This window comes from Canis lupus, chromosome 25 (genome assembly GCF_048164855.1).
Source record: "Canis lupus baileyi chromosome 25, mCanLup2.hap1, whole genome shotgun sequence".
NCBI classification, from domain to species: Eukaryota; Metazoa; Chordata; class Mammalia; order Carnivora; family Canidae; genus Canis; species Canis lupus.
The window spans coordinates 14,966,485-14,993,876 of NC_132862.1; the positions used below are offsets into that span (position 1 = coordinate 14,966,485).

The 27,392-nt window shown below is 34.6% G+C and overlaps 1 protein-coding gene across 4 annotated transcripts in view; it reads left to right on the forward strand.

Annotated features, from left to right (window-relative positions):
* Positions 1 to 27,392, forward strand: part of CPNE8 (copine 8) — a 316,677-nt gene that overhangs the window by 155,553 nt on the left and 133,732 nt on the right. For all 4 annotated transcript variants that reach the window (XM_072798389.1, XM_072798390.1, XM_072798388.1 and 1 more), the window contains 4 exons: positions 36 to 89; positions 1,444 to 1,505; positions 20,039 to 20,085; positions 25,731 to 25,912. In XM_072798389.1, coding sequence (XP_072654490.1) covers positions 36 to 89; positions 1,444 to 1,505; positions 20,039 to 20,085; positions 25,731 to 25,912 — 345 coding nt within the window. The remainder of the gene's footprint in view (positions 1 to 35; positions 90 to 1,443; positions 1,506 to 20,038; positions 20,086 to 25,730; positions 25,913 to 27,392) is intronic.

A 27,392-nucleotide genomic window follows, 5' to 3' on the forward strand; every position in this document is an offset into this window, starting at 1 on the left:
CTAACACATAATAATTGTTTTATCTGCTTTTCAAGGTGGTGAATCCCAAAAAGAAAGGAAAAAAGAAAAAATACACTAATTCGGGAACAGTAAGTCAGATTTTATGTTATTCATCAAGGAGTCAAATAAATGAATAAAAAAATGTATAATATTATATAGACTGGAACTAAAGACTAAGCTCTTTCACTTAAGATTTTAATATAAAGGTGCATAATAGAAAACTGAACTTGCTGTGGGGATGGTTGTAATGGAGAATACCTTATAAAAAGTAGTGACCCAGCTTCCTGCAGGTTGTCCTCGGGATTGTATGACCTCTGAGGGAAGCTGAAGTTTTGTTATGAAATCTTCATTCAGTGGAATCACACTAGAGAGAATCAAGTAGGTATGAAAAAGTTTAAGTGCTAGTAAGAAATACTACACTCTTTACAGGCTACACTTAATTGTTAAAACTCATGGCATGAGAAAGTACTTGTTAATACGGCATTAAAATTTACAACCTTGTTGGAAGTGGGACGAAATCAATACAGGAGGGGGATCCCTGGGTGGCTCAGCGGTTTAGCACCTGCCTTTGGCCCAAGGCATGATCCAGTCCCGCATCAGGCTCCTTGCATGGAGCCTGCTTCTCCCTCTGACTGTGTCTCTGCCTCTTTTTCTGTGTCTCTCATGAATAAATAAATAAAATCTTAAAAAAATAAATAAAAAATAAATCGATACAGGAAGGTGCAAAGATGAAAGTATCTTAAAATTGTGAAAAATCATCCTATTCTTTTTTTTTTTTTTTTTTGGAGAATTCAGATGTGCTTTTTTTTTTTTTATTGGAGCATAGCTAATACACAATGTCATAGTTTCGAGTATAGAACATACTGATTTAACAATCCTGTACGTCACTCTGTGTTCACCACCATAAGTACAGTCACCAGATGTCACCACACAATGTTATTACAATATTACATTGTAATATTGTGTTACCCATACTCTACTTTTCTTCTCTGGTGACATTTCTTCTATAATATACTGAAGATTTTATTGTATGATTAAATTTTCTTAGGAGAAAGAATATCTAAGTTCTCCTCAAATTTCCTTTTGAAGATTTCTATACTGCAAGACATTTGAAATATTCAAGAGCCTCATTACAGGACGATGACAAAAACATGCAGTAACACAATGTCCTTGTAGACAATTTTTATGCTATTCTTCAAAGGAAATAAACTGGTCATAGGAAGGAGTTAGTTAATTTTTTTGGCTCCTTTCATTCTTATAATTTTATACGTTAAAACAATCAGTCCTGGCAGATTTTAATAAAGAATTATATTGTTATTGATTTTCAAAATGTGATATTCCTCTCTAATATGAATATGAGTTCGTCTCTAATACTTAAAGTCCATTTGGGGTTGCAGTTAGTACTGGCAGGTAATTTTGCCTTGTTTTTCTTTTCTTTTTCAGGTAACTTTACTCTCCTTTCTGGTAGAAACAGAAGTTTCATTCCTTGATTATATTAAAGGAGGGTAAGTCATTGTCTGAAATTGTTTCATTCCTTAAACATCTCTTTTAGTGTATCTAGCAAGTGCTACCACTAAGTAATAGGCAGCTGAAATGATCAACTTTATTATACTTTGAGGGCAGAACTTTTGCACTTTTGTTACAGACTTAGGGAGATAAACTTAAACACAATGAGCTATTACTTTGGGGGAAAATTGCAACTTTTCTTTGACGAAGAGAAAAGACTCTATTGTGTTGATAATAGTTGCAGATAAAGCTATTATATGTACTTCCAGAGAATATTTTCAGTTGCCTAACATATGGGACTTTTATATGCACTTTTCATTATTTTTGAAGTAGAAGAAAAGCTTGAGGGCTTGTTGTAAATGTATATTTGAGCTCCAGAATATTAAAGAATGTATCTTGTCGTAAAATCATAATGCAGAAATGGATGGTGAGTAGTCATTTTGTTGCTCCTTACGCTTCTGGGCAGGAATATATTTCAGAAAAAAATTGGTTGTTTTAACCATTCTTGAAATTTTCCAGAGTCCAGACAGAGCCTGTCTTGGTAATATATTGTGGATTCCTATACCCTAGTAAATAGGAAGGATGTTTTTCAATTTTGTTCCTATTTTTAACTGAGTTGCCCCTATCTTTTCAAAACCAAGCATCCCCAGAGATTGAAAACATTCATTAATATGCAGTCTAAAATGTCCACATATTCTAATTTATGTGCTATAACCTGTATTAGAATATACACAAACGGTGAGAGGTAAATTTGAATGTGGTTTGTAACTTCATGACAAAAAATAGCAGCCAGAGGCAACACTCATGTAAATCTTTTCCTAATTATGATTTAAGGTTTTTTTTTAAGATTTTATTTATTTGTTCATGAGAGACACAGAGAGAGAGAGAGAGAGAGAGAGATAGGGAGAGACACAGGCAGAGGGAAAAGCAGGCTCCTCACAGGGAGCCTGATATGGGACTCGATCCCGGGTCTCCAGGATCATGCCCTGAGCCAAAGGCAGATGCTCAACCATTGAGCCACCCAGATGCCCCTAGAATTTTTTTTTCCAGTACTAGTTCACTGGTAGAATGTCATGAGGTAGAAGAAAGGGATAAAAGAATGAAGAGGCTAGAGGAACAAAGACAGTTTACCAAAACACAGGGAGCTTGACCCTTTTGCTCTTAGTTAAGGAAACAAAAACAAACCCCAAAATGATAATTTGCTTAAATGCAAAATCAATGCTATATATGGACATCTTGCAACCTGCCACTTGGCTACACAGACACAGAAGCTACGGTGGCTGTTTCAATAAAGTTAAAGGGAAAGGTACTAAAGTCCAGAAAAATGCTGTTAAAGAAAAACTTCAGGAATGAGCCTATGAGTGAGGAAATAGGAGACAAATCTTTATTTAGGTTTATAAATAAGGGACAACCCAACTCAGTCACATTGTGCTTGACCAAAAAGGATGAGAGGAGGTGGTGTTTTTAAAACTTGAAACCACAGCGAGGAAGAAATTTCAGTTGGTGTGGTTTGCTCAGAGATTATTTGACCTCTTTTGCTCAGTATTGTGGGTTGGGGGAAAATTTTCCAGGTGTCTAAACCTCAAGATGATTATCATGATTCCAGGAAGTGGTGATTCTTCTCTGAACTACGCAAAAATGGTGGCAGTTGAGAGATGGACTCAGAATTGTTAACTTTCCTTTGCCCCTTTTCCTCTTCACTTCTTCTTTTTGATCATTGGTGTATAAAAGGTTACCATGATCAGTTGTATGGTAGAGTCCTTCGTGGCCCAAGTGCTTGGTTACTTCTTGGGGTCCATCCAATCCATTGTAAGGGGCATAAGGGCATGGAGTTGGAACAGTATACACAGAAGCTTCAGTCATCATCATTAGCTTGGGAGCGGAAGAGAAGAAAGTGAGACACTTCTGAAACAAGCAAAAGGTATTTTATATGGCAACCAGATGCTTAATCCCCAAGTTAATAGTATCATCCAGTATTGTAGTCCAGATGGAAGGATGTTTTCTGTTTTGTCAGGTGACCAACTAAAGAGATTGGATGATAGTAGATAACTTTTAATGTAATTCCAAATTTCATTGAAGGTGGGATTGTTGATATGGTGAAGCCAAGAGGCCTGTGTGAAAATTTTTTTTAAATTTCTAATTCTACTTTGGAGGATGTAGTTATCCAGGTGCGACAAGAGATATTAGCAAGAATACAGACACCCTCTTATTCAACCAGCCGGTAGGCCAGTGCTGTTTGATTGCCTAGGACTACTGAAGCAAGGGAGTCTAAGGATAATTGTAAGTTTTGTAGGGCTGAAGCAGTATTGTGGGGTAATTCCTCTAGAACGTTTGTTGGATTACACAGTGTGGCTTTATGATAAGCAAATCTTCCCCAAGGGGCCAACATGCCTATGGCCAGATCACTTAGTTGAGTTTGGATTATGCCATTAGTGTGTTCAACTAATCTTGAGGATTAAGGATGATAGGTGCAATGAAAATGTTAAAAGATGGATTAGATTTTGCAGATCTCTTGGACAATTTAAACAGTGAAATGGATTCCTTGGTTACTGTGTAGCTTTTGAGAATATTCCAACTGGGATGATTTTTTTCTAATAGGTTTTTGACCACTGTTTTAGCAGTTGGCTTGCCTGCAAGGAAATGTCTTGACCCAGTGAAAAAACATACAGATCATTATCAATACACATTTCTATTTGGTAAATGGAGGAAGCTGGATGAAATCAATTTGCCAGATGTCAGAAGGCCTGTTGGGAAGAGGAAATTGACCTAAGGCAGTGCAATATGGTTTTGTAGGATTGCACAAAATATTTGTTGGGCAAGAGTTCGAGATGGCATTTAATAGAACTGTGTGTCCATTGGACCATTTTATTTGTGCTCCGAGGTGTCGTGTCATAGATACATTTAAAAAGAGTTCCTGGGCTCTTTTTGGTAGCACAGGTTTGTTATTTGGACCCACCCAAACGTTGTCTTGGAGAAATCCTTCTAGGAACCTTGTTTCATCCATTTCCCCCTTCAGTGATGTTTTGAGGGTTTGTTTGTTTGTTTGTTTGTTTGTTTTTGTGTGTGTGTGTGTGTGTGTGTGTGTTTTGTTTTGTTTTGTTTTAAGTAACAGGGTTAAGGGAATGAAAGTCATATAGGGAGATGTTTGTGAGTTGGAGGTTTGAAGTGCCACATTTTTGGCAGCCTGGTCAGCATGATTGCCCTTGGCTTCAGGGATATCAAATTTGGAATGAGCTTGAATTTTTATAATAGCTAAGCTGTGGGGAAAGAGAAGGTGTCAGGTAGTTTTAATATAGAAGCTTTGTTTTTATGGACTGTCAGAGAATATTAGAAACCCTGTTTCCAGAGCATACCAAAATCCTGGGCAACCTCAGAAGCATATATGCTATCTATAGACAGTGAGAGCTTTATTTATTAACAATTAGCATACACTTGTTAGAATGTAATTCAGCTTATTGGGCCTAACAAGCCTAGGGAAAGGAGCCTGCTTTGAAAATTTTTTCAGTGGATCGTATAGAGTGTCCTGCACTGTATTTTCCTTGTTCATTTTTATGTAACATCCATCGATAAACCAAGTAAAATGGGGACTTGGGGGGGGGATTTATGAAGGTTTAATTGGGGTAAATAATGAATCAGTGACAAGGATGCAGTTGTGTTAGTTGAATCTTTGAGGGGTAAGAAAAGTATGACAGCAATTTGAGAGGAGGACAACAAGAGAGTGAAATGGCTAGAAAGGATAGGTGGACTGGCAGAAGGATGTTCTGTGTGGTGGGAATCTAAGAGAGTTTTAACTGTAAATGGAACGAATACCTATAGGGGAGAATCTAGTACTATTTTTTTGGTGGCAGTAAGGAGTGTAAAGGCTGCTGTTAGGGCATGGAGCCAGGGAGGAAAACCTTTGGCCACAGGGTCTAGTTGAAGATTATAATATCCTGCAGGGCATTCTTGGCCTCCATATGCCAACAATTGATCAGGATTTGGGTCAGGATTCCCAAAGTGCTACTGGAAAGTTCATGAGCAAAAAGGAAGAAGGGCAGTTGGTAATGAGGGTGTCCTAGAGTTGGAAAAGAGACAAACTTTTTTTTTTTTTTTTTTTTTTAAAGAATAAAACCTTCTTGGGTCTCTTTGAGGCCTTGGAATAGGGTCTGGAATGGTTCCAGTAGGGAGGTTTAAGGATTGAGGTATGAGGGAATAATTGGTAATCCAAAGGTGACAGGATTCAGTAAGGCCCAGGAAACTCATTATTGTCATTTAGTCTGGGATTGAGTGAACAGGGTGATGGTAGTCATTCTGTCTGGTTCTATTTTTAGCCCATCTGATGTTAAAAGGTGGCCTAGGAATTTGACAGAGGCAGAACAGAATTGAAATTTATCTTTCCATTATGTCATTTGTTGGCTAATTGTTGAAGACGATGTTTAGTGTCTATAAAGAGGCCTTTAGGGTGGGGAAATATAAAAAAAAAGTTAAGATTTTATTTATTAATTTGACAGAGAGAGAGAGAGAGAGAGCACAAGTAGGCAGAGCACCAGGCAGAGGGAGAGAGAGAAGCAGACTCCCCACTGAACAGGGAGCCCAATGCAGGGCTCGATCCGAGGGCCCTGGGATTATGACCTGAACTGAAGGCAGATGCTTAACTGACTGAGCCACTCAGACACCCCGTAAAGATTGCTTATATATTGTAATAGTATAGATTTCCCAGGGAAATTGAAATCTTTCAGGTCACCATGGAGGGTTTGAGAGAAATAGAGTTTTTGGTATATCCCTTCGGTACGGCTGTTCAAGTGTCTTTGTGATTGTTCTTTGTAAAAGCAAAAGGTATTGACTTTGGGGGCCAAAGGAAATGCTGCAAAAGGCACTGTATTGGTCCATGACAGAAAAAGTAGTTGTTTCAGTGGGCATATTAAAAAGGAGGATGTACTGTCAAGATGTAGGGTGATCGGGTATGAATATAGTGTTGATTGCCCTAAGGTCTTGACCAAAATGCAGTCCTCTGTTATGGGCTTTTTATTTGGCATGATGAGGGTATTGCAAGGTTTTTTTTGTTTTGTTTTTTTTTGTTTGTTTGTTTGTTTGTTTTGTATTGCAAGGTCTTGTAGTGGGGATGATCAATCTTCAGTTGGTAAAATCTTTTTTTTTTTTTTTAATCTTGAATAATAAGAGTTATTCCTTTAATGGCCATAGGGCTTGAAGGATACTGCTTAATACTGGTTAAGGGCTTTGATGGATCAATTTGAACAGTTGTTGGGGAAATTGAAATCATATGTCTTCTATTGGTAGAGGAAGTTGCCTGTAATTGATCAGAGAGTATATTTAGGAATGGGAGGGCAGTGGGCTGATTGGAGTAGAATTGGACAGATAGGTAGAATTAGGAATTCTGAAGGTTGAGAAGACAAATCTAAAAACATTTCTTTTCCTTTTTCTTTTTTGTGACTGATTACCATTAGATGGTAAATGCCTTTCTACTCCAAGGCAGGAGATTGGAAAACAGAAAGGGGTTGAGGACTGAATAAGTTATTGCAGTGTCTATAAGAGTGAAATCATCCTCATTTTGAATTTTTATAGAAATTTCTTTTGCAGTGTTTGCTCGGAGAATGGGTAAAATCCCCTCTTTGTTCTCAAAGCGTCCCTAATCTGTTAAGGGAATTGTGTGTGAGATTTATGGATGCTTTTGGAGCCATCTTTCATATTTCAGACATTCCTTTTTGAAATGTCTAGGCTTTTTGCAAAAAAAAAAAAACAGATTTTATTGAGTTGAGCTGAATGTTTTAACTTGTGACATGGATTTGGCTAACCTTTTAGCAGTGGTGGCAAGGGCAAAAAGTTTTGGTCTGTTGGTCGGGGTCATGTTGTTTGACCAGAGTTGAGAGTGAATCAAGGAGGCCCTCTAGAAACATTGAATTAATTGATTATGGAGATTGATCAGGATATTTACTTCATAGAATACCTGATGGGTACTGATTATAAGAAAGGAAGAGTAGAGATTCATGTTCCTATCTTTCTTAAAAATCCCTAGTTGCATGAAAATAACAAATTATAACAGTTTGAAAGAACACAAATATGAAAACCAGGTGAAAGTGTAGCTACAAACATCTAATCCAAATATTTCAGTACATTATTTTTATTTTTCCTGATAGATTTTGTCAATTTTTTCCTACCTGTTTAGACATTGTAACATTTTGAGCTTTCTGCCCTTGCTAAATCTCAACCTCCAAGTAGATAAATGCACTACAATGATGGAAAATCATATAAAAAGCAGATATGTAATCACACAAAATTTCTGAATAATAGCAAAGTAGAACATAATGAGCTGCACTCATTTCAAATTAGGATTAATTGTAATAAATGACAATTATGTATAGTTTCAGTAAATGGCTACTGACTTTTTTGAACAACATCAATCAGAATTCCTATCTCTTACAATTTAAAAAATTCTGAAAACTGTTAAACACTTTAGTTATATTTGATATTCTTCATTGTTACTTTTTTCAAAAATAATAAAATACTTTTACTTTATTTTATTAGTGTTTTATATTCATGTTTCTAGGAAAGAAGTGTTATATCTCCCACACTTTTTAAAGTTTTATTTATTTATTCATGAGTAAGAGGTAGAGACCTAGGCAGAGGGAGAAGCAGGCTCCCCCTGAGGAGCCTGATGCGAAACTTGATCCCAGGACCTCCGGGATCACAACCTGAGCCAAAGGTAGACGCCTAATCACTGAGCCACCCAGACGCCCTGTCTCTCACATTTTAATCATAAAAATCTTTGTGTTTCACATTATAAACATAAAATGTGAAATAGTAAAACGAAAAGTTAGTCAAAGTGAATGAACATAATTTAGTATGAAGCTAGATCCTCTGTAATCATACCTTATAGAGATAATATAGTTAGTTACATATTTGTTAATTGCAGAATGCATAATTATTTTTTGTAACATTGGTATAACACTGTGTACAATATTCTATAATGTGTATTTTGTTCATTAAATATATTGTGTATATATATTTCCACATCAGTACTTATGTATCTACCTTATTTTAATGGTCTTCCATCATATGAAAGTATATAATTTGGTTTAAATTTTTTTGTGTGTGGGCAGCCCCAGTGGTGCAGCGGTTTAGCGCTCCCTGCAGCCCGGGGTGTGATCCTGAAGACCCAGGATCGAGTCCCGCCTCAGGCTCCCTGCATGGAGCTTCTCCCTCTGTGTCTCTGCCTCTCTCTCTCCCTCTGTCTCTATGAGTGAATAAATAAAATCTTTAAAAAAATAAAATAAATAAAATAAATTATTTTGTGTGATAAACACTTTAGTTGTATCTATTTTATTTTATTTTCTTATTATAAACCAGGTTCAATGGTAAAACCCTGGTGCATACTTTTTATGCATGTCATTAAGCATGTGTAAGGGGTCATTTCCTAGAAATAGTATTATTGGATAAAATGGTATGTGTATTTTATAATTTGTTAGAGATTTCTAAGTTGTGTTGCTGAAAGAGTAGTAATAATTTACACTCCTAACACTTTCATTTGTATATGAAAGTTTACTATATCTTTACCTTAGTAAATGGTGGAACTCCTTTTTTATCTTTGCTAAAACTTCATAGATGATATATATGTCATTGTCAGTTTTTATCTGTGAAACCTCTGTTCGTTAGCCACTATGGTGTCTTTTGTAAAAAAGCTCATGTCTTTGGAAGCCTAGGTTTCAGAAACTTTTTTTTTGCTTTTCTTCTGCTCCTTCTTCCCCTAGTTCCACCTAAAAGAATTGAGTATTTTTAACTGAGGATAGAAGATAGAAAGATAGCTGGCAGCTACATCTTTTAAGTGTAGTCAACACTTCAGCTAAACTCCAGTATTCACATTTCAGTCTTTGATAGAACTCCTCTTCAGCACACATCTAATGAGACTCTTCTTAATTTAGCCATCTGGTCTTGCCTTTTATCCTATGATTACACTGAAGAAGAACAATGAAATAACCTGACATTTAGGACTGCAATCAACCAAACATCTCAAAGTAGTATTATGGAGGTCTTATTAGTACATTTGAAGATTTGTGGGTTTATCAAGGGTAGGTTTTTGAAGAGTTGCTCTACCATATTTCCGAATAAGTATGTTATTTCAAAAGTGATTGGAACCAAGTGTTCAATTCCATTTTGTTTCTGTAATATATTGGAGTAACTACTCACTTTTAACCTAAAATACTAAGACATCAGTATTTGTGACCAGTGTCTGTGGGTTGTTTTTGTTGCTAACTTGGGTTAGCATCACTGCTGCTAATTTGGGTGGCATCAGTTCAGGAACCTATTCACCATGCTCTTTTTTTTTTTTTTTTTAAGATTTTATCTAGTTATTTGAGAGAGAAGCAAGGGCAAGAGAGAGCATGAGTAGAGAGAAGGGCAGAGGGAGACAGGGAAGCAGACTCCCCACTGAGCAGGGAGCCCCATGTGCTCCATCCCAGACCCTGAGATCATCACCTGAGCCAAAGGCAGACGCTCAAGTGACTGAACCACCCAGGTGCCCCTACTGTATCCTTTCTAATCTAGGAGAAACTACTGTTAAGTTATGATCATGCTGAACCCTAGCCAACAAAGGTAGAGATCTTAAAAAAAAAAAAAAAAGGTCAAACAATCATCGTATAAAATATGAGTAAAAATTGGTACTCTGGGCTTTCCAAAATAGTTGAGATTTCCCTGCATTCATTTTGTGCTCTGCACTAATTTGGAGAACATTGCCCTGACCCTCAGTTGTATGAGGAGCATGGGAAAAGGGAAAGAGGACAAACAGATGACTGATACAGCATATGTAGGACTAACTGCTTATGTTGAAACTCTTAGAAAGCAATCCTTAAATTGCCCTTTAAATTTCATCTATCTTCTTGTTTCATCTCACACACAAAAAAATTCAATAGAAAATTATAAAAAATGTTATTTGTTTTCTCATGAATCCAAGTAGAAATTATGCAGAGTTAGGAATGAACACATTTAAATACTACACAGAATTGTTTTCAAAGTCCTTTAATATCTTCTCGTTTGAAGAAACGTTGTAGACCTAATTTTTAGTATTGGATATTCTAGGTTTCCATTATTTTAGTTGTTACTGATGTAGATATTTACATGAAAATATAACCCTGATTGTGAAACCATATTGTTAGCTTGTTACTTTTCATTCACAGTCTCAGTTCCTCAAACACTCTGTTTAGCTGCAATTACCAGGCTTACAATTCAGGTATACCGTGAGCAGATGAGACAGATGCATTCTAAATCAGCCAATTTTTAAGCAAATATTCTTTGAAACAAAAATCTAATTTTTAGGATTTTTTTTTGGTTAAGCAGGACAGGGCTCTTCCTGGAGCATAAGATATATTTTATAACTTCAGGTCAGAAAGAGTTTTATTTTCTAAATAGAAGAATGATACCTACAAAGGAGGTCTCTCTGTAGATAGTAAAAACTGGTTGTCTCTTTTGGATTGTTGACCCTAGGGCCATTTTTTAAAAAATTACACTCTTGTATATTTATCCCAGGGTCATGTATTTGTTTGCTTCTTTTTTTTTGTAATATTTCTGTTTGCTTCTTAATAAATAATTTTGAATATTAAAAGTCTGATATAATTGGGAACTAAAGATATTTATTCAGTAATCTTTAATCTATGGCATTGAGTATCTGATAACTAGTAATAAGGATAGTGTCAGATTCATATAAAGTCATACTGTTCTGAAATCTAAGATTCTGCTTTAGATGATCATTATTATGATTATTAATATCTGTAAAATGGGCTTATTGACTTCTAAATATTTATAAAATACATATTTCTATATTTCCAATGGCTTACACTATAAGTATCTCAGCACAGAATCATAAATACCAATTTAGCTAAGTCCTCTGTGTATCTTAAATCCTCCTAAAACTCTTCACTCCACCACTAACATGATCAAGAACAAATATTTATAGTTTTATACATCTCTTTGACTGGCAGGTGAAGGGGGAAACAGATCACTAATTCTGCATACTGTGTCCCTCTAAGTTACCAGAATTTTATGTCAACATGGAACTCTAGTCCATTATTTTTATCAGACTATTGAATATATTAGAAACTTACAGAACTATAAACTGTCTTTTCCTTCCTTTGAAGAAAGCTCAAACTTTCATCCAGCTGATTTCAATGAGCTGCAAAAGTCCCCACCACTTATATTAAGTGGTTGCTAGTTTTTTGGTGTCATTTTAATTTGTTCGTTTGTGACTTGTTTTCTCAAAGAGACTGGCAATTTTAAGATATTTTTGGACAGCTGAACACCAAGTACACTAAATAAATCCAGATGGATGAGAAAACTATTTTAAGGGATCCCTGGGTGGCTCAGTGGCAGCCCAGGGTGTGATCCTGGAGTCCCGGGATCGAGTCCTGCGTTGGGCTCCTTGCAGGGAACCTGCTTCTCCCTCTGCCTGTGTCTCTGCCTCTCTCTCTCTGCATCTCTCATGAATAAACAAATAAATAAAATATTATAAATAAAATCTTTTTTTACAAAAAAAAGAGAAAGCCATTTTAAACCTGACTTTCCTACCCTTTCCCCCAAATCTCTAAGTTTAATGAAACATTATAAACAAATAGGATTTTTAAATGGAGTATGCCAATTCAGTGAACTAGATTATAAACCTGTTTCCTTGACTTTATCATTTGTGACCTTCCTCTTTCTACAATGCATACCACAATCATCAAATAAAACAGATGAACCAGGTTTTCTGGGATAAGAAAATGCCTTTATGTTGCCTCTGCCAGAAATTATCTCCATTTAACTCATATCTGGGTTTGTAGTGACTTGGAGGAAAAGACGAGATCAAGATTAGAAGCATAGGACTGCTTGTTTCCCTCACATCTTACCAGACCATGAAAGAGGGTAATAGGTTAGATGCTCAGTGGACAAGTTCTGGAAAATTAATAGTTAAGTATTTGGCCAAAATCAAGTCAATTGCAAAGATGTGGTTGCTGATAACTGAGGCAGTGCATAGTCATGACCAAGAATTCAGGTTCTGATATGAACTGCGTAGTTCAAATCCTAGATCTGCCTCTTTTTAGCATAACCTGTTTCCATTTACATTAAATAGGAATAAAAAGAATAGTGTGTATCATGGAGTAGCTATGTGGATTAAATGGCAGAGAGTTAACCCTCAGTAAATGCTAGCTACTATTTTTCTCAATAATTTGAATTTGTTTAAAGTTCCAATGTGTCTTATCGTATTTGATCTTCATAATATTGTTGGTGGTAATTGTCCCAGTTATCAGAGATGTGGAGAGAAAAAAGATATATTCAAATTTACAAAATTTATCAATAACAGTAATTTTTTGTAGTTCACTTCTCTTTGGAGGAATACCAAAACATTCCTTCCATTCCAATGTCAACCCAAACTCTTGATTCTGATTCTAAAACTTGTCTGAAATTATAGATAAAAAGTTTATATTCCACTTAAAAGAAGTAAGAAGTCTTAGAGGAGAAAATAAAAAAGAGTTACCTCCCTATTATAAGCTAATTTTAAAGGCTGAAATGGGCTTTTTGATACTGCTTATTTTAAGGCTGAATTGAATATCAGTAAGTCCTGTTATCAACAATCTCCATAAGGATTTCTTACCTTAAAAATACTTGAAGCAAGTGCAATGATATTGTAAAATATTTGCCTTAGTTTTATAAAGTTGGTGGCATTATTTTCGATAGGTGGCCTCAGGGAGCACATCTTGCCAGAACATGCAATACTGCAAGGTTTTTGAGGGTTTTTTTTCTTAATCCAATTTCTTTTTGAAAACTGAATATACAAGTTAGGATATTTTATAGTGTTTCTTGTTGTGGCACCCAAGTGTTTTGCATTCATCAAATCAGTGGAGAGCTAAACCCTGCAGCGCCAAATAGGGGTAAATCTAATAAAAACAAAACCATTCTGCCTTCTATAAATACATTCACATCGAGTATTATCATATGTAAACTAAACTCATCTAAACTAAAAAAAAAAAAAAAAAAAAAAAAAAAAAAAAAAAAAAATAAACTCATCTAAACTAAGATTTAGAAAAGAAACTTTTACAAATATTAAGACTCAGAAACTTTGTTTTGGTTAATGCATGATTTTCATTTTTATACATGTTTAAATGCATGCTTGAAAAGGCCAGACAGGTCCAGTTAAGTGTGGTTTCATTGACAGCTTATGTTATTTTTCAGATTATTTTCTTCAGAGACATTTATTTCAAAGTCCGAGAAAACTGCATGTATGCTTCATGTTCAGAACTAGCACTCATTTAGCCCAAATATTGACAAGATGTTTTGTATCAGGCGGTTTCTTAGTTATGTTTTATGATCAGAGGGTGCATTTCCAGCCACGCTATCTTTAGAATAGTTTCTCTCTGGTGGACAGGTTGTGGTAGAGCAGGAGAGTTTTATCACTTCTATTGCTTAGAATTGCTGGTTTGTGGTTACAGTAAAATGTAGACTGAAGATTGGAAGATTGCATTATTGTTTTTAAGTTATCTAGAGAAAATGCACTTCTACTACCTATACTGGTTGGGAGTTTATTTATTACCTCATCCTTAATGGGTCACTGACCAACACTATGGGAAGGATTAGTGAAAAAGAAATATGTGTTAATGTTAAGAGAGAACTGTCTCTGCTGACCCAACAGAGGAAAGGATTAGTATGAACCAGGAGAGGATGACATGGATTGCTCAGGAGATTTGTCCTCGAGCACATAGAATATTTGTTATTAGCAGGTTCTTCAGGGATTTATTTTTATTAATTAGAGGACTTCTTCAGCATACTTATTACCTCTTTATCATTTGAGAAAACTGGGGCTTAGAGATTAGGCAATTTTGCCGAGGACTCACAAGTAGCTAGCTAGTTGTGATTCTGGGTTTCAAGCTCCAATCTACGATTCAAAAGTTCGTAGTCTTTCTACTAGGGATGATTACCTCTTCAATGTCTACCTCACTTTAAATTGTGGAGAGTGCTTGCATTTTTTTTTTGTTTGTTTAGGGTGATGTTTTATTTGTTTATTTTGATTATGTCACCTATAAGATATTTCCTAAAGAGTTGAAAACAGGTTGGCCATCTTGCATATCTTTGTTGAGAAGAAGCTCTTGAACTGCAAGACCTTGTGAAGTTGTACCTTGGCACACTGTGTTAAAAACAAAAACTAATTGAAATCAAGCTTCAAAGTCCAATGAAAACACAAAGGTTTGGTAATTGATGAAAACTAGATTTAGTAAGGACCAGTATTAGTGTAAATAGTTTAAGAACCACATCATTTGTCTCCTTGCTTTTTATTCTTTTGCCATTTCACTGAGCTATCAGAAATCCAGACTGTTTGGAAGAATAGAAAAGAAAATTTAAGGCGGGAGTCAAAGCTTACAGTTACTTCATACCAAGAGATTTTGTTGGAGGAAGTACCCAGATAATACCTCCTAACAAGGTTAGATCATTCATGCTGCAGTTTTGAGTTGGGCAGGTTAAGACCTTAATAGCTGGTAGGAAAGGAAATCTGACATGGAGGGTCAGGTTCTCAGAAATAACCTGAAACTCTGGTAGGTCCAGAAATTTGATAAGCCCTGCACACTCCAGTTTTCAAAGAAGTATGCTAACTCAGATCCCAAAAAGCTAGCATAGATAATGGTGATAACAAGGAAGCGTAACAACTGCTTATTGACTACATACTAAAGGACAGGTACTTGTCCTCAAAACAATCCAGAGAAGGTTTTATTATGATTTACTTATTATAAATGAGCTGCAGGGTGCTTCAATAGCTTTTCCAAGATCATGTGGCAAGTAAGTGGAAGTGTTTATATTTGAATTTGCATTTGTGTATTTCAAAGTTTGCCTTCATTCTAGATCTAACTGGCTGTGGGCACTTAATCCTGTGAGAGGTTTCTGGGCATGGGAAGAAGGAATTTTTAAGATGCAGCAAAATTTGGAATCAGGCAATTGTCTTTGTTGTCATTTAGGTAATCGAACTACCTTTAAGAAAAAAGGAAACAATTTAAGATTTAGCCCATGGTGAGCTAGGGGTAGAAATGATTGGCAGGATGGTGGTGCCTGGAGCGGGTAAACCAGGGATGCAGAGTAGATTCCAGAACTGAAGTCAGAATGAGAGTGCATGTCAGTATATCAAGGCAGAAGCATAGTCTTGGTGCTGGAGTGGCAAGAATAAGAGGTATCTTAGAGCCAAGTGGGCGTCTCAGTTTTATTTAAAAGTTCTAAATTCCAGCAGCTGGTGGATCTGAACCTGAGTTTGTCAAGATTAATTTAAAGAAGGATGGTGGGGCAGCCCGAATGGCTCAGCGGTTTAGCACCGCCTTCAGCCTAGGGCGTGATTCTGGAGACCCCGGATCAAGTCCCACATCGGGATTCCTGCTTCTCCCTCTGCCTGTGTCTCTGCCTCTCTCTCTCTCCCTCTGTGTCTCTCAGGAATAAATAAATAAAATCTTAAAAAGAAATAAAGAAGGATGGTGACAGTTCTTCTTTCATATTGATAATGTTCAGTTTGTGCAGCTGAACAGAATTTGAAATTGGGAAGAAAGTAAAACAGTCCTTCCGCACACCCTCACCAAAGTTGTTAGTTCTCAATAATTAATTCGTAATGACAGCCACAGAAAAGTTGTCTAAGAGGGTATTACTGTGTGTGTGCATGTGCGCAGGTGCATGCTGGCATATGTGTGGTTTTCTTTAAAATACATATAGATACTCGTTTTTTATGGATCTTTGCTGTGCTAGTTAAATCTTCCATCTTGACATCTGATTTGTCATTTACAGCTTTTGGAAAGGTGGCAGAGAAAAATAAGGACATTTTCCAAGTATGCATTTAGCAATACTAGGATATATGCATTGGGAAGTCTCATGAGATGTTACTACTAACTCATGAAATTTGGCAGGCACGCCTTTTTTATGCTCTAGAATGTAATACTCCTGTCTAGATTTCTTGAAATTCTGCTCCTTCTTGTCGGCTTCTAAAATGCAAAATGACAGCTAAAGTAACGCTTCCTGAGCAAAATATTTCAAGGATTTATATGTGATCATTTTATGAACATTTTGCCAGGAGTCATCTTGTGTGAATTCAGATTTCTTACTTTGATGCGTGATTAATTTTTTCCCTCTAACATTAGGCTTCATGCAATATTAAAGAATGAGAAAGGGTAACAGGATTACCAATGAAGATGTTTTGTTTGGTTTACTTTTATGATACATCATTTATCAAAGTCTACAAGAAATCTGTCTCATAGCCTAAAGTCATAGTATTGTTAGCAACTTTCTTTAAAACTTTTATTAGTGGGGTGCCAGGATGGCTCAGTCGGTGAAGCATCAACTCTTGACTTCTGCTCAGGTCATGGTTGTGAGATTAAGCCCCATGTGGGGCTCTGTGCAGAGCATCGAGGCTGCTTAATATTCTGCTCTGCCCCATCCACTCCTGCCTCCACTTGTCCGCGAGGACACGTGCACGCTTTCTTTCTCAGAAAAACCTTTGTTCATTAATACTTTCAAAATAGCATAGCATGTGACTCCTGGTATGGCAAGTATACATTATAATATGAATGGGAACTTGGGAACCGTGGGAAAGAATAAGCTGAAATCCACAGTAAACGCACAGTTGAGTTTTAGGTTATGCTATTGATTATGAATTCAATGATAACTGCTGTGCTATTTTTGCCATTGCTTTTAATGGTAGAAAGCTGGAATCATAAGCTCTAGGAGATCAGCATTGTTTTTGGTTTGCTCCTATTTTCTTAACACAGTGCTTGGCAATCAAGATGCTCAAAAAATGTTGAATTACAGTTTTTTAAATGGAAAACCCAAATAGTGTAATAAGAGGCTCCCCTCACTCTCTTTTTTCTTCTTTCTTTTCTTCCTTCCTTCTTTCCTTTTTAAACATTCTTTTTTTTTTTTAAGACTTTTTTTGGATACCTAATCTGCTTGGTTTTGTAATTTAGTTTATTTAGCCAGCTAGACATTTTGTTAGCTAGAGGTTTCAGTAAAGCAGTTTAATAATAAATATCTCCTTTTTTAAAATTCTTATGTACAATATAGATCTTTAATTGGTAGCCATGCTTTTCCTTATAGTTTTGCTAGGCACAATTTTGGCTTTGAAAGGACCATTGTATCTCCGATTATCAAAACTTTTTCTCTGCAACTAATGCTTCTAAGAAGTTGGTAGTTATGCTACACATCTTGGGCTATCCTGGAGACATGGTAGAAACCATCATAAAATGAATGCATTCATTCACCCAACAAATACAGTGAGGTTCCAACATTGGCAAAGCATTGTGCAGACACTATTCCAAGAGACAATTTAATCAAGACAAGGTATCTATCGCTGCAGCCTAAGGGAGATTAAACCAAAGACTCAACACCTAAACTGACCTCTATAATTAGGGGAAACATATGTTCTTGAAGCTCAGAGTTATTGTTCATTTCTGAAGAGGTATCATTTGGGAAAAAAAATCACATGAAAAGGCATTTGTACTGATAATTTTGTGATTTGTATATTGAACAACATACTTGATAGAAGGGCTAATTTGCCCAACCACAAGAATGTACCCTGGCATTCTTACCATGAAGGATATTTGTATAGTATCATTTTTATGTTTGTAACATAATAATCACTCTCTTTTATTATGTTATTATAGTCAAGCAGTTTATAAATATTTAATTATAGAAATAGAGTAGTATGGAGTTTATGAATATGGTTTTTGAGGGTAGATGTGAATTCAGATTTCAATACTGGCATTTATCACTGGTGTCAAAGTTATTAAGCTTTGTGAGCATAGATGTAAAAGGAGAATAATAGTATTTTTTAAAAAATTATTATAAAGTTAATTGATATACACTAAGTAAAAACATTTTATATGCTTATGATATATAATATTTGTAAAATGTGTATTACAAATAAATATATAGAGAAAGATATAATATTTTATTTAATTTGTCTGTCAGGTCTTGCTATTATTATGTGCCGGGCACTTACCTCTGAGAATTTTGAAACTTGGCTAACGTCAGCAACTGGTTTGCTGGAATTCAAACCCTGTTCTTTCAGACTTAAAAGCTTTACCCTTTCTGATATACCTGTAATACCCTTTATTACAATCACTTCTTTCCCTGGCAGCAGAATTACGAAGCAATATACTGATGGTGGCTCTTCTTTTCAATTCCTCAAAGGGATTCATTATCTCAAAGTGTCCTCCCAAAAGTCTCACTATATTCATTTTCTAAAATTTTTTACTCCTTTTGGTTCATACTTGTTAGTGTTATGCTCCAAATTAGCCTATATTCTTAGCCTATAAACCTAATTTCTACTGAGAAAAAAATTAACTATAACTATAAAGAGACTCTATATTAGTTTTTATTAAATGTAAAGCACAAAAGGTTGTTCATTCCTTAGGGAAAAAATGTGTGAATTTATTTCAATACCTGAATAGTATTAGGGATTTTGAAGCTGAATTTTTAGAAAAACAAGGAAATGTCACTATAATTTATACTAAGAGAACTACAAGGGATCCTATACTGTAGTACCCATTATCATCATCATCATCATCATTAGTGACAGTTTAAATAGCAGTTCCAAACTTCGAAGTGTTAAATAAGTTGTGCAATATGCCCAAAGTAATTTGTTTCTAAAAATAAGATGATTTATAGTACCATGTTTTCAAATGATTTACTTTTAAAATTAATTTTTAAATTATATATGATTGTAGATGATCCCAGTAATCCTACCATTGTTGCTTATTTGTGGGTTTTTTTTGCCTTCATTGGTAAGAGGTGGAGTTACATATGCAAAGAGTATTTAGGTGTATATAAAAGTGAGTTTTTTTTATATAAATGCCACCTCTTTGGTTTTTATCAGAAAAAAAAAAGCAGGAACTAACCTATTCCATTAATATAAATGAAAGTTTATATTATATATAATCAACATTATCTATATAAATATTTATCTATGTCTATAAATTCACAAATCCAGGAATACTGTAAGTACTGAGGGGTAGACCTTTATCTGAAATACTTCATTTCAGAAGAATGCAGAAGAAAATCCTGTGTGTTCAGGGTTGTGAAAAGAATTACTTTAAGAAAGATATTATTAGAGATGATTTTTGCTGTGTCACATTTTTAAGGGTATAATGATTCAACAATGACTACAGAATGGTTTTAAAAGCAAATTGATAGTAAATGCTGGTGTTGGAGACTGGCAAATCATTATTTGCAGTTTGACTTCTTTATAATGAACCCCTCACTTAGTTATTGTTACCAAAAGGAGCTATTTTTATTCCTGACACTTTATTTCTTATTTTAGAGTTGTATGGTTATAAAAGTATTTTGCTCAGTTTTTACCTTTTAAAACTGCCTATCCTGATGCTATCCAGTGGGTACTGTAATTTCCCTGCTATCATACATATATTATTCCTAAACATAGGATTAGTAACATTTAGGAAACTAAATGATGTTAAAAAATTTGATAACACAAATAGAAAACAAACATTTTTCTATGAGATTAATTATTAATGATTCTTATTTACTTATATTCTAGAACGCAAATCAATTTCACAGTGGCTATTGATTTTACAGCATCAAATGGTGAGTATTATAACTATCACTGGTAAAAAATTTCAGCAATTAATTGAGAAATAAATATTTCTTTTCATGAGGTTAGATATTTTATTCCTATATTTACATACTTCTGAAGTGTGTCATGTAAAATTCAGGTCAGTTTCCCTTCCTCTTTACTATTATGAAATAGGTATACAAATGACTAGAAGAAATTTTAAAAATGCCTAATAGTCCCATTCAAATTTATTAAATATTAAATTTTTAATTTTTGTTTCACATATTTTTAAAAAGAAAATTTGAAACCTAGTTAAGCCCATTGTATACTTCAGCCTATTTCTTCTACCCTCCCTTCATCTTCATACATAACCTTAATACTGAAGTGTGTGAATTATCTTCATTTTCTAGTATTTTTATATGTATTAATATATGTAAATGTAATTCAAATACATGTACTTTATGCAACTCAATTCATCTTTCCTTGACTATTTTTAAGAATTACTCATTTTAGCACATTTATATTTAATTCAGGGAAATTGTTATATAATACCCCATGTACAGATATTCATAATTTGTTTATCAAACATTTCAAAAAAGGAAAGATAGTCAACTTTTAAAATTTTATTTTGAAGTAACTTTGAAACAGAACAATCATTTGATGTAAATTATTATGTATCATAAGAACAGGAATAGGAAGAAAATTATAAACCCTGAGGAAGTAATATTTATCTCAGGAATGCAAGGTTGGCTTAATATTAAAAAATCAAATAACTTACCATGTCAATAGAAGCAAATGTAGAAATCATGTTGTCCTGTCAATTGATGCAGAAAAAAGCATTTGGCAATGTCTAACACATTTTCAGAATAAAAACACTTAGCAAACTAGGAATAGAAGTTGACTTATTAACCTTATGAAGGGAAAATATGAAAAACTCATACCTAAAATAGCTTAATGCATTCCCCCTAAAATGAGAACTAGGGCAAGGATGTCTGCTTTTGCTGCTTCTATTCAACGTTGTACTGGCAGTTGTCATTATAGCAATTAGTCAAGAAAAAGAAAAAATATCCAGATTGGAAAGGAAGAGTTAAAATGATTTCTATTTGCAGATAACATAATCTTATATGTAAAAAATCCAAATGAATTCACTAAAAATCTATTAAAACTAATAAATAAGCATAGCAAGATTGAAGGATAAAATATCAATATATAAAAATCAGGTCTTTTTCTATATAGTTCTAGTTAACAATCTGAAAGTGAAGTTAAGAAAATTCCATTTACAGTAGTATCAAGAGGAATATAATACATAGGAATAAGCTTAACAAAGTAAGTACAAAATTCACACTCAAAAACTATATTCTGAAAAAAATCTTGAAAGAAATGAAAGTCCTAAGTAAGTGGAAAAATATGCCATTTTCATGGATTAGAAAATTCAGCTGTTGAGAGAAGAACATTTTTCAAAGCAGTGAACAGGATCAATGCAATCTCATTCAAAACCTGAAAGACCTCTTTTGCATAAATGATGACCCAGGAACTCATATGGAATTTTAAGGGACCCAGAAGAGCCAAAGCAGACTTGAAAACAGAGAACAAAGTGAGAATATTCATATTTCCCATTTTGGAAACTTACTACAAAGCAACAGTAACCACGAAAGTATAGTGCTGGTGTAAAGATAGATGTATAGATCCATGAACTAGAATAGAGATTCCAGAGACTAAAGTTAACTGATTTACGAAGGGTACCAAGACAATTCAGTAGGGAAATAATAGCTTTTTCAGCAAATAATGCTGGGATGACAGGATAGCCACCTACAAATGACTGAAATTGGACCTTTTCCACATATCAAAAACAAAATTCATGCAAAATAGATCAAAGACCTATATGAGGACTAAAATTATAAACTATTAGATGGAAACATAGGGATACAACTCATGACCTTGAATTTGGCATTGATTGTTAAATATGACACTAGAACATAAGCAAAAATTAATTAATTAATTAATTAAACTATCAGTCAAAACATTTTTATGCTTCACAGAACACTGTTAACTAAGTGAAAAGACAAACCTCAGAATATGAGAAAATATTAGCAAATCATATATCTCATAGAGAACTTGTATCCTAGAATGTATAAACTCTAATAATTCAATATAAAGACCAATAACCTCATTTTAAAAATGGGTAAAGGATCTGAATAGACATTTTTCCACAGAAGATGTACAAATGATCACTCAATAAGCAAAGGAAAAGATATTTGGCAAACTTAGACATCAGGAAATGCAAATTGAAACCATAACAATACTATGTCACACCCACTAGAATGGCTATAATCCAAAGATAACATGTGTTGGTGAGGATGTGGAGAAATTGGAAGGCTCATGCACTGAATGTGAGAATGTAAAATGGTATAGTCATCTGAGAGAATACATTGGCAGTTCTTCAAGTTGTTAAACATAGAGTAACCATAGGGCCCAGCAATTCCACCCCTAGATGTATAAACAAGAAAGATGGAAACATATGTCTATGCAAAAACTTATACAGAAAAGACTATAGCAGTGTAATAGCCATTATGTGGAAACAGTCCAAATATTCATCAATAAATGGATTTTTAAATGTGATATATTCATACAGGAGAATACTATTCAGCAAATATGAAGTACTGATATGTGCTATGACCTAAATGAACCTTGAAATCGTTATGCTAAGTGAGAGAGGCTAGTCACAGAAGGCCACATATTATGTGAATCCATGTATATGTAATTTCCAGAAGAAGCAAATTAGTAGAGACAAAGATTCATCATTTCTTAGAGCTCAGCTGGATTGAGTGATAAGGGAGTGATAGTGAATAGGCACAAGTTTTCTTTTTGAGGTGATAAAAATGTTGTCAATTGGGGTGACCGTTGTACTTATCTGTCAATATATTAAAAATCACTGAATTGTACATTTTAAATGGTTGAATTGTAAGTTATGTGAATTATACCTCAATAAAGCATTTTTTAAAAAGAGTGTAGTCAAGTGTGATTTTTTTTAAAGGCACAATGTACCTCTAAAACAAAATCAGATATGTTTGTTTGATAGTATCCAGTGTTTAAAATATTACAAAATCCTTAAGTATAAAGTACTAGCTATGAATAAGGACTATGGAATCTGACTGCCTAGATTAACATTCTATTTTATCAACTTTTACTGTGTGATTCGGGGCAAGTTATTTAACCTGAAAAATGGATATAATAAAAAAGTACCTATGTCATAGACTTGTTGAAAGGTTAAAAAAATATGAAGTAAGATATTCAATGCATGTTAGATTCCATGCTATTATAATTATCATGGATATTAGTTGGATCCCAGTGTTATCAACTTACCACAAGCTCATTCTTCATATGCATTGATGCAGATACAGAGGTGGCACAAACATGGGCCCAGATTCAAGGAATGGGCAGTCAATGTAGGAAATGTTTAATTGCCAAATTTTGTGGTGCCGAACACAAGAGTCCTAGAGGTAGAAGAGGAAAGACAATAAGGGTTGGAATAAGCAAGGAAGGCTGTCTGGTGCAAATAAAACATAAGCTGGAGTGGAGTCAAGTGACTTCTAGGACAGGGTGGCAACTTGAGAGGTAAAAATAGGAAAGAACATATCTTTAGTAATACAAAGAAGAGATAGTCTGATGAAGATGCTGGAAAGAGACAGGCAGATCTTTGCATGGGTGGGATCCAGCCCTGCTATTCAGGATAGGCGAAGATGTTTAGACATGCTGGAGTATGAGTGATATTTGTATTTTAATTTTAAGTTACAGTTATCTTAATAAAATAGACCTAGTAGTTGCCATCAGCCATTGGGTAACAATTCTTATTATATTTGAGAGTTATGTTAAATGACCACTCAGTAATGATATTACTCCACTGTGGCTCCAGTGGCTTTTGATCAAGTACAAAATTCTGACTACAGAAGAAGGTGTCTTTGAAAAATTGCACCAGATAATTTAAACAGATGAGGAAGACTTTATTTAGGACTGTTGCCATAGAGGTCAAGGTTACTGGGATGTAAGGGAAAATTTGAACTCCATGCCTCCAAAACAAAAGGTGGGAGGGGTTTGAAGTGTTGCCTTGATCTAGTGGAAAAGTAATGAGGGACATTAGAAGAGACATCAGTCTGTTTGCTAATTAGAATTTATTAAAGTTAGGCTCTCACCTTTACAAAGAGACTGGGGGTAGGAGTACTATCTTTCTACATGATTACATTTCAACGGGATGGCTCCAGGTCCTGGAGAAAGATAGTCCTGGGTTGTAGAAGATTTATATCTCAAAGGTATAGAGCCAGAATTTACAATTGCAAGTTTTCTAAAGCAAATGCTCTAAGAAAAGGACGGTCAGGAACCTATAGTTATGAAGAATCCTTTCCAAAGTTTAGTCAAATTGAAGGGAATGAATGTTAAGGCCACTTTGTCAGGAGATCCTTTTTCAGAAATTTCATCATGTAGAACCAGCCCTTGAATGCCAGTAACCCTTTGGAAATATAAATGTATTTATGCAATGTATTATTTTTAGACCAGAAATGTTCTGTGTATAATTATATGTATTATAAACCAAGGGGAGATCACTCCTTAATTTTGTTTCTCTCTGGATCTCAAGCGCTTATTATTATTATTTTTTTATCAGAAAAGGACTGTGCCCTAAGGCTTTCCTCCTTCTGGCAATGTTTTAATGTAGAATTGAGCTTTATGTGCTATTACAAGTCTCATTTAACTTTCTATTTTCACTTAAGAGACTAAATGGACTTTCAAGCAGCCTTTGTGCTGGTAATTAGGGCAACTCAATGTGAATCTCAATATGTTTGAGTGGTAGAACTTATATTACTTTCTCTTTCAAATTCATCTCTTATTGAAATGCAACATCCTACATTAGTATATTGAAATTTCAGAACCTTGTGGCTGACCCAGACAGTAATAACAGTAGCAGTTAAACCTTCTATTTCTATGGTGCTTTATTATTTTTAATCACTTTCACACACATAATCTCCTTTTGTCCTTCCAGTAAACACTGGGGTAGGATTTATTGCAGACATTTTATAGGTATTGTCTTGAAAATTGCAAGACTGGACTTTGAGCCTTCTGGCTCCTCATTTAATGTCTAGTTAGAAACTCCAAATCATTTTTCAGAGAGAGATATTTAATTGGCTTGAATTTTAAAATCCCTATGCTTTCCTCTTTAAAGTGATTAAATTGAGATATTTTTCAAATATTCAATTTATGTTTGTAATAGAACTTTAGAAGGCTTCATGGTCCTCTAATTATAGGCATGAGGGTTCAGCTAAAGGTACATGATTTTTTTTTAAAAATAAAGATGACTATAAAATCAGTTTAACAAAAGTACTTTAATACTTCTTCTGCAACTGAGATTCAAGAGTAGCCTGTAGCATTGACAATGAGGAATAATTTCTGAAAAAAATCTGCATATGCTTTGGCATATCTTTGGAAAACCTTCCACATGTCTGATATAATGTAATGAATATTTTTATGTTAATATCCGTCCAAAAAGAAATTATTTGACACAGTATGGTTGTAGGCAGAAAACATAATTTTAAGTATTTCATTTCAAAATAGGCATCAAGAAAAATGTCCAAAAAAATGACATCTTTGGCCTGATCAGTCATGATTGAAATATTTTTTCTGTCATCAGGCAACCCCGCCCAGCCCACATCTCTCCATTACATGAATCCTTACCAACTGAATGCCTATGGAATGGCACTGAAAGCAGTGGGAGAAATCGTTCAAGATTATGACAGTGATAAAATGTTCCCAGCTCTAGGTTTTGGTGCAAAACTGCCTCCGGATGGAAGGATATCTCATGAATTTGCTTTGGTAAGAATACGTCACAAGGATTTGATCTTTTGAAGAAAATAATATGTTGGATCTTTTAATATTGATTCACCACTTACGCTTTAGTCAATCACGTAGCAATCTTTTGTGACTGTAAACTCAGCTTAATTTTGCTAAATGATTAATTTAGGAGTGAGGTGTTATGGGAAAAAAGACAGTTAAAAATATTAGTAAAAAGTATATCTAAAATGTATCTCCTTTTAGATGTGGCCAAGCAAGTCACTAAAGCCAGTCCAGTTTTCAAACAACCATCATCTCTCAGTGGGAGGCTATCTCAAAGAATATGTGGCTATCTTAATCTACCATCTAATAAAATGGCATTTCTTTTCAAATTTAAAGGAATAGTTATGGCTAGAATTAAATTTTTAAATGTGGGGCAGCCCTGGTGGCTCAGAGGTTTAGCGCAGCCTTTGGGCCTGACCCTGGAGACCCGGGATCAAGTCCCGTGTCGGGCTCCCTGCATGGAGCCTGCTTCTCCCTCTGCCTGTGTTTCTCTCTCTCTCTCTTTCTCTCTCTTTCTCTCTCTGTCTCTAATAAATAAATAAAAAATCTTTAAAATTTTTTTTAATGTGAAGCAATGATTACAGCTATAGCTAATTATGATTTCAATATAATGGAGTAGATATGACTGGAATAAATATTTATCTAGTTAATATTTACTCTACATAGATCTAGCCCATATTGTGTGATTTTTAGAGAAGCAATGTACTGCACTCTACCTTCAAAATAAACTGCACACAGATAATGCTTATAGATCCAATCAGCCTTACTCTCACTGCACTTTGTGATAAAATAATGAGAAAATCAATATAGGAATGGTTGGCTATCATTTTGAAAAGTTTTAGCTTTTCCTATAGAAGTGCCTTCCTACCCTCTATACATTTCAGAAGTAACCTCTTCCATCCCCATTGTTTTTGTAGGACTTTGTTTTTATTCTTGTTACAAAAGCAATGCATAATCATAGAGATTTTTTTTAAGTTCTCAAGCAAAGTAGACAAAAATAATAAACTACTATTTATTGAGTAATTACTAAATATCAAGCCAAATGCTTTACAATAATTTTCTTACATAATTTTCATAAGATTTCTATGTGATAGGTATATCATGACTATCACATAGTACTACTCTTGCAAGTGCTACTCCTATCGAATGAATAATATAGTGAAATAGTGCCCAAGTGTTGTATAATTCAGCTCAGAGTAACAGGAATTAACCAGGTTCCAGAGGACAGAACTTGAACCCAGATCCATCTTGTTTTAGAATACATGCTCTTTAACTGCTACTAAAGCACATTTTATAACAGTACCTACAATCAATCCTACCTCTGGGATATGTGCTTTATTAACACCATAGTAGGATATTGATCATGATATACACACACACATACATCCAGAGCTTTTATATGATTAAATTTAAACTTCCTTAATTATCTTTTAAAGCAGTATTTTCACGTTTTTATTTC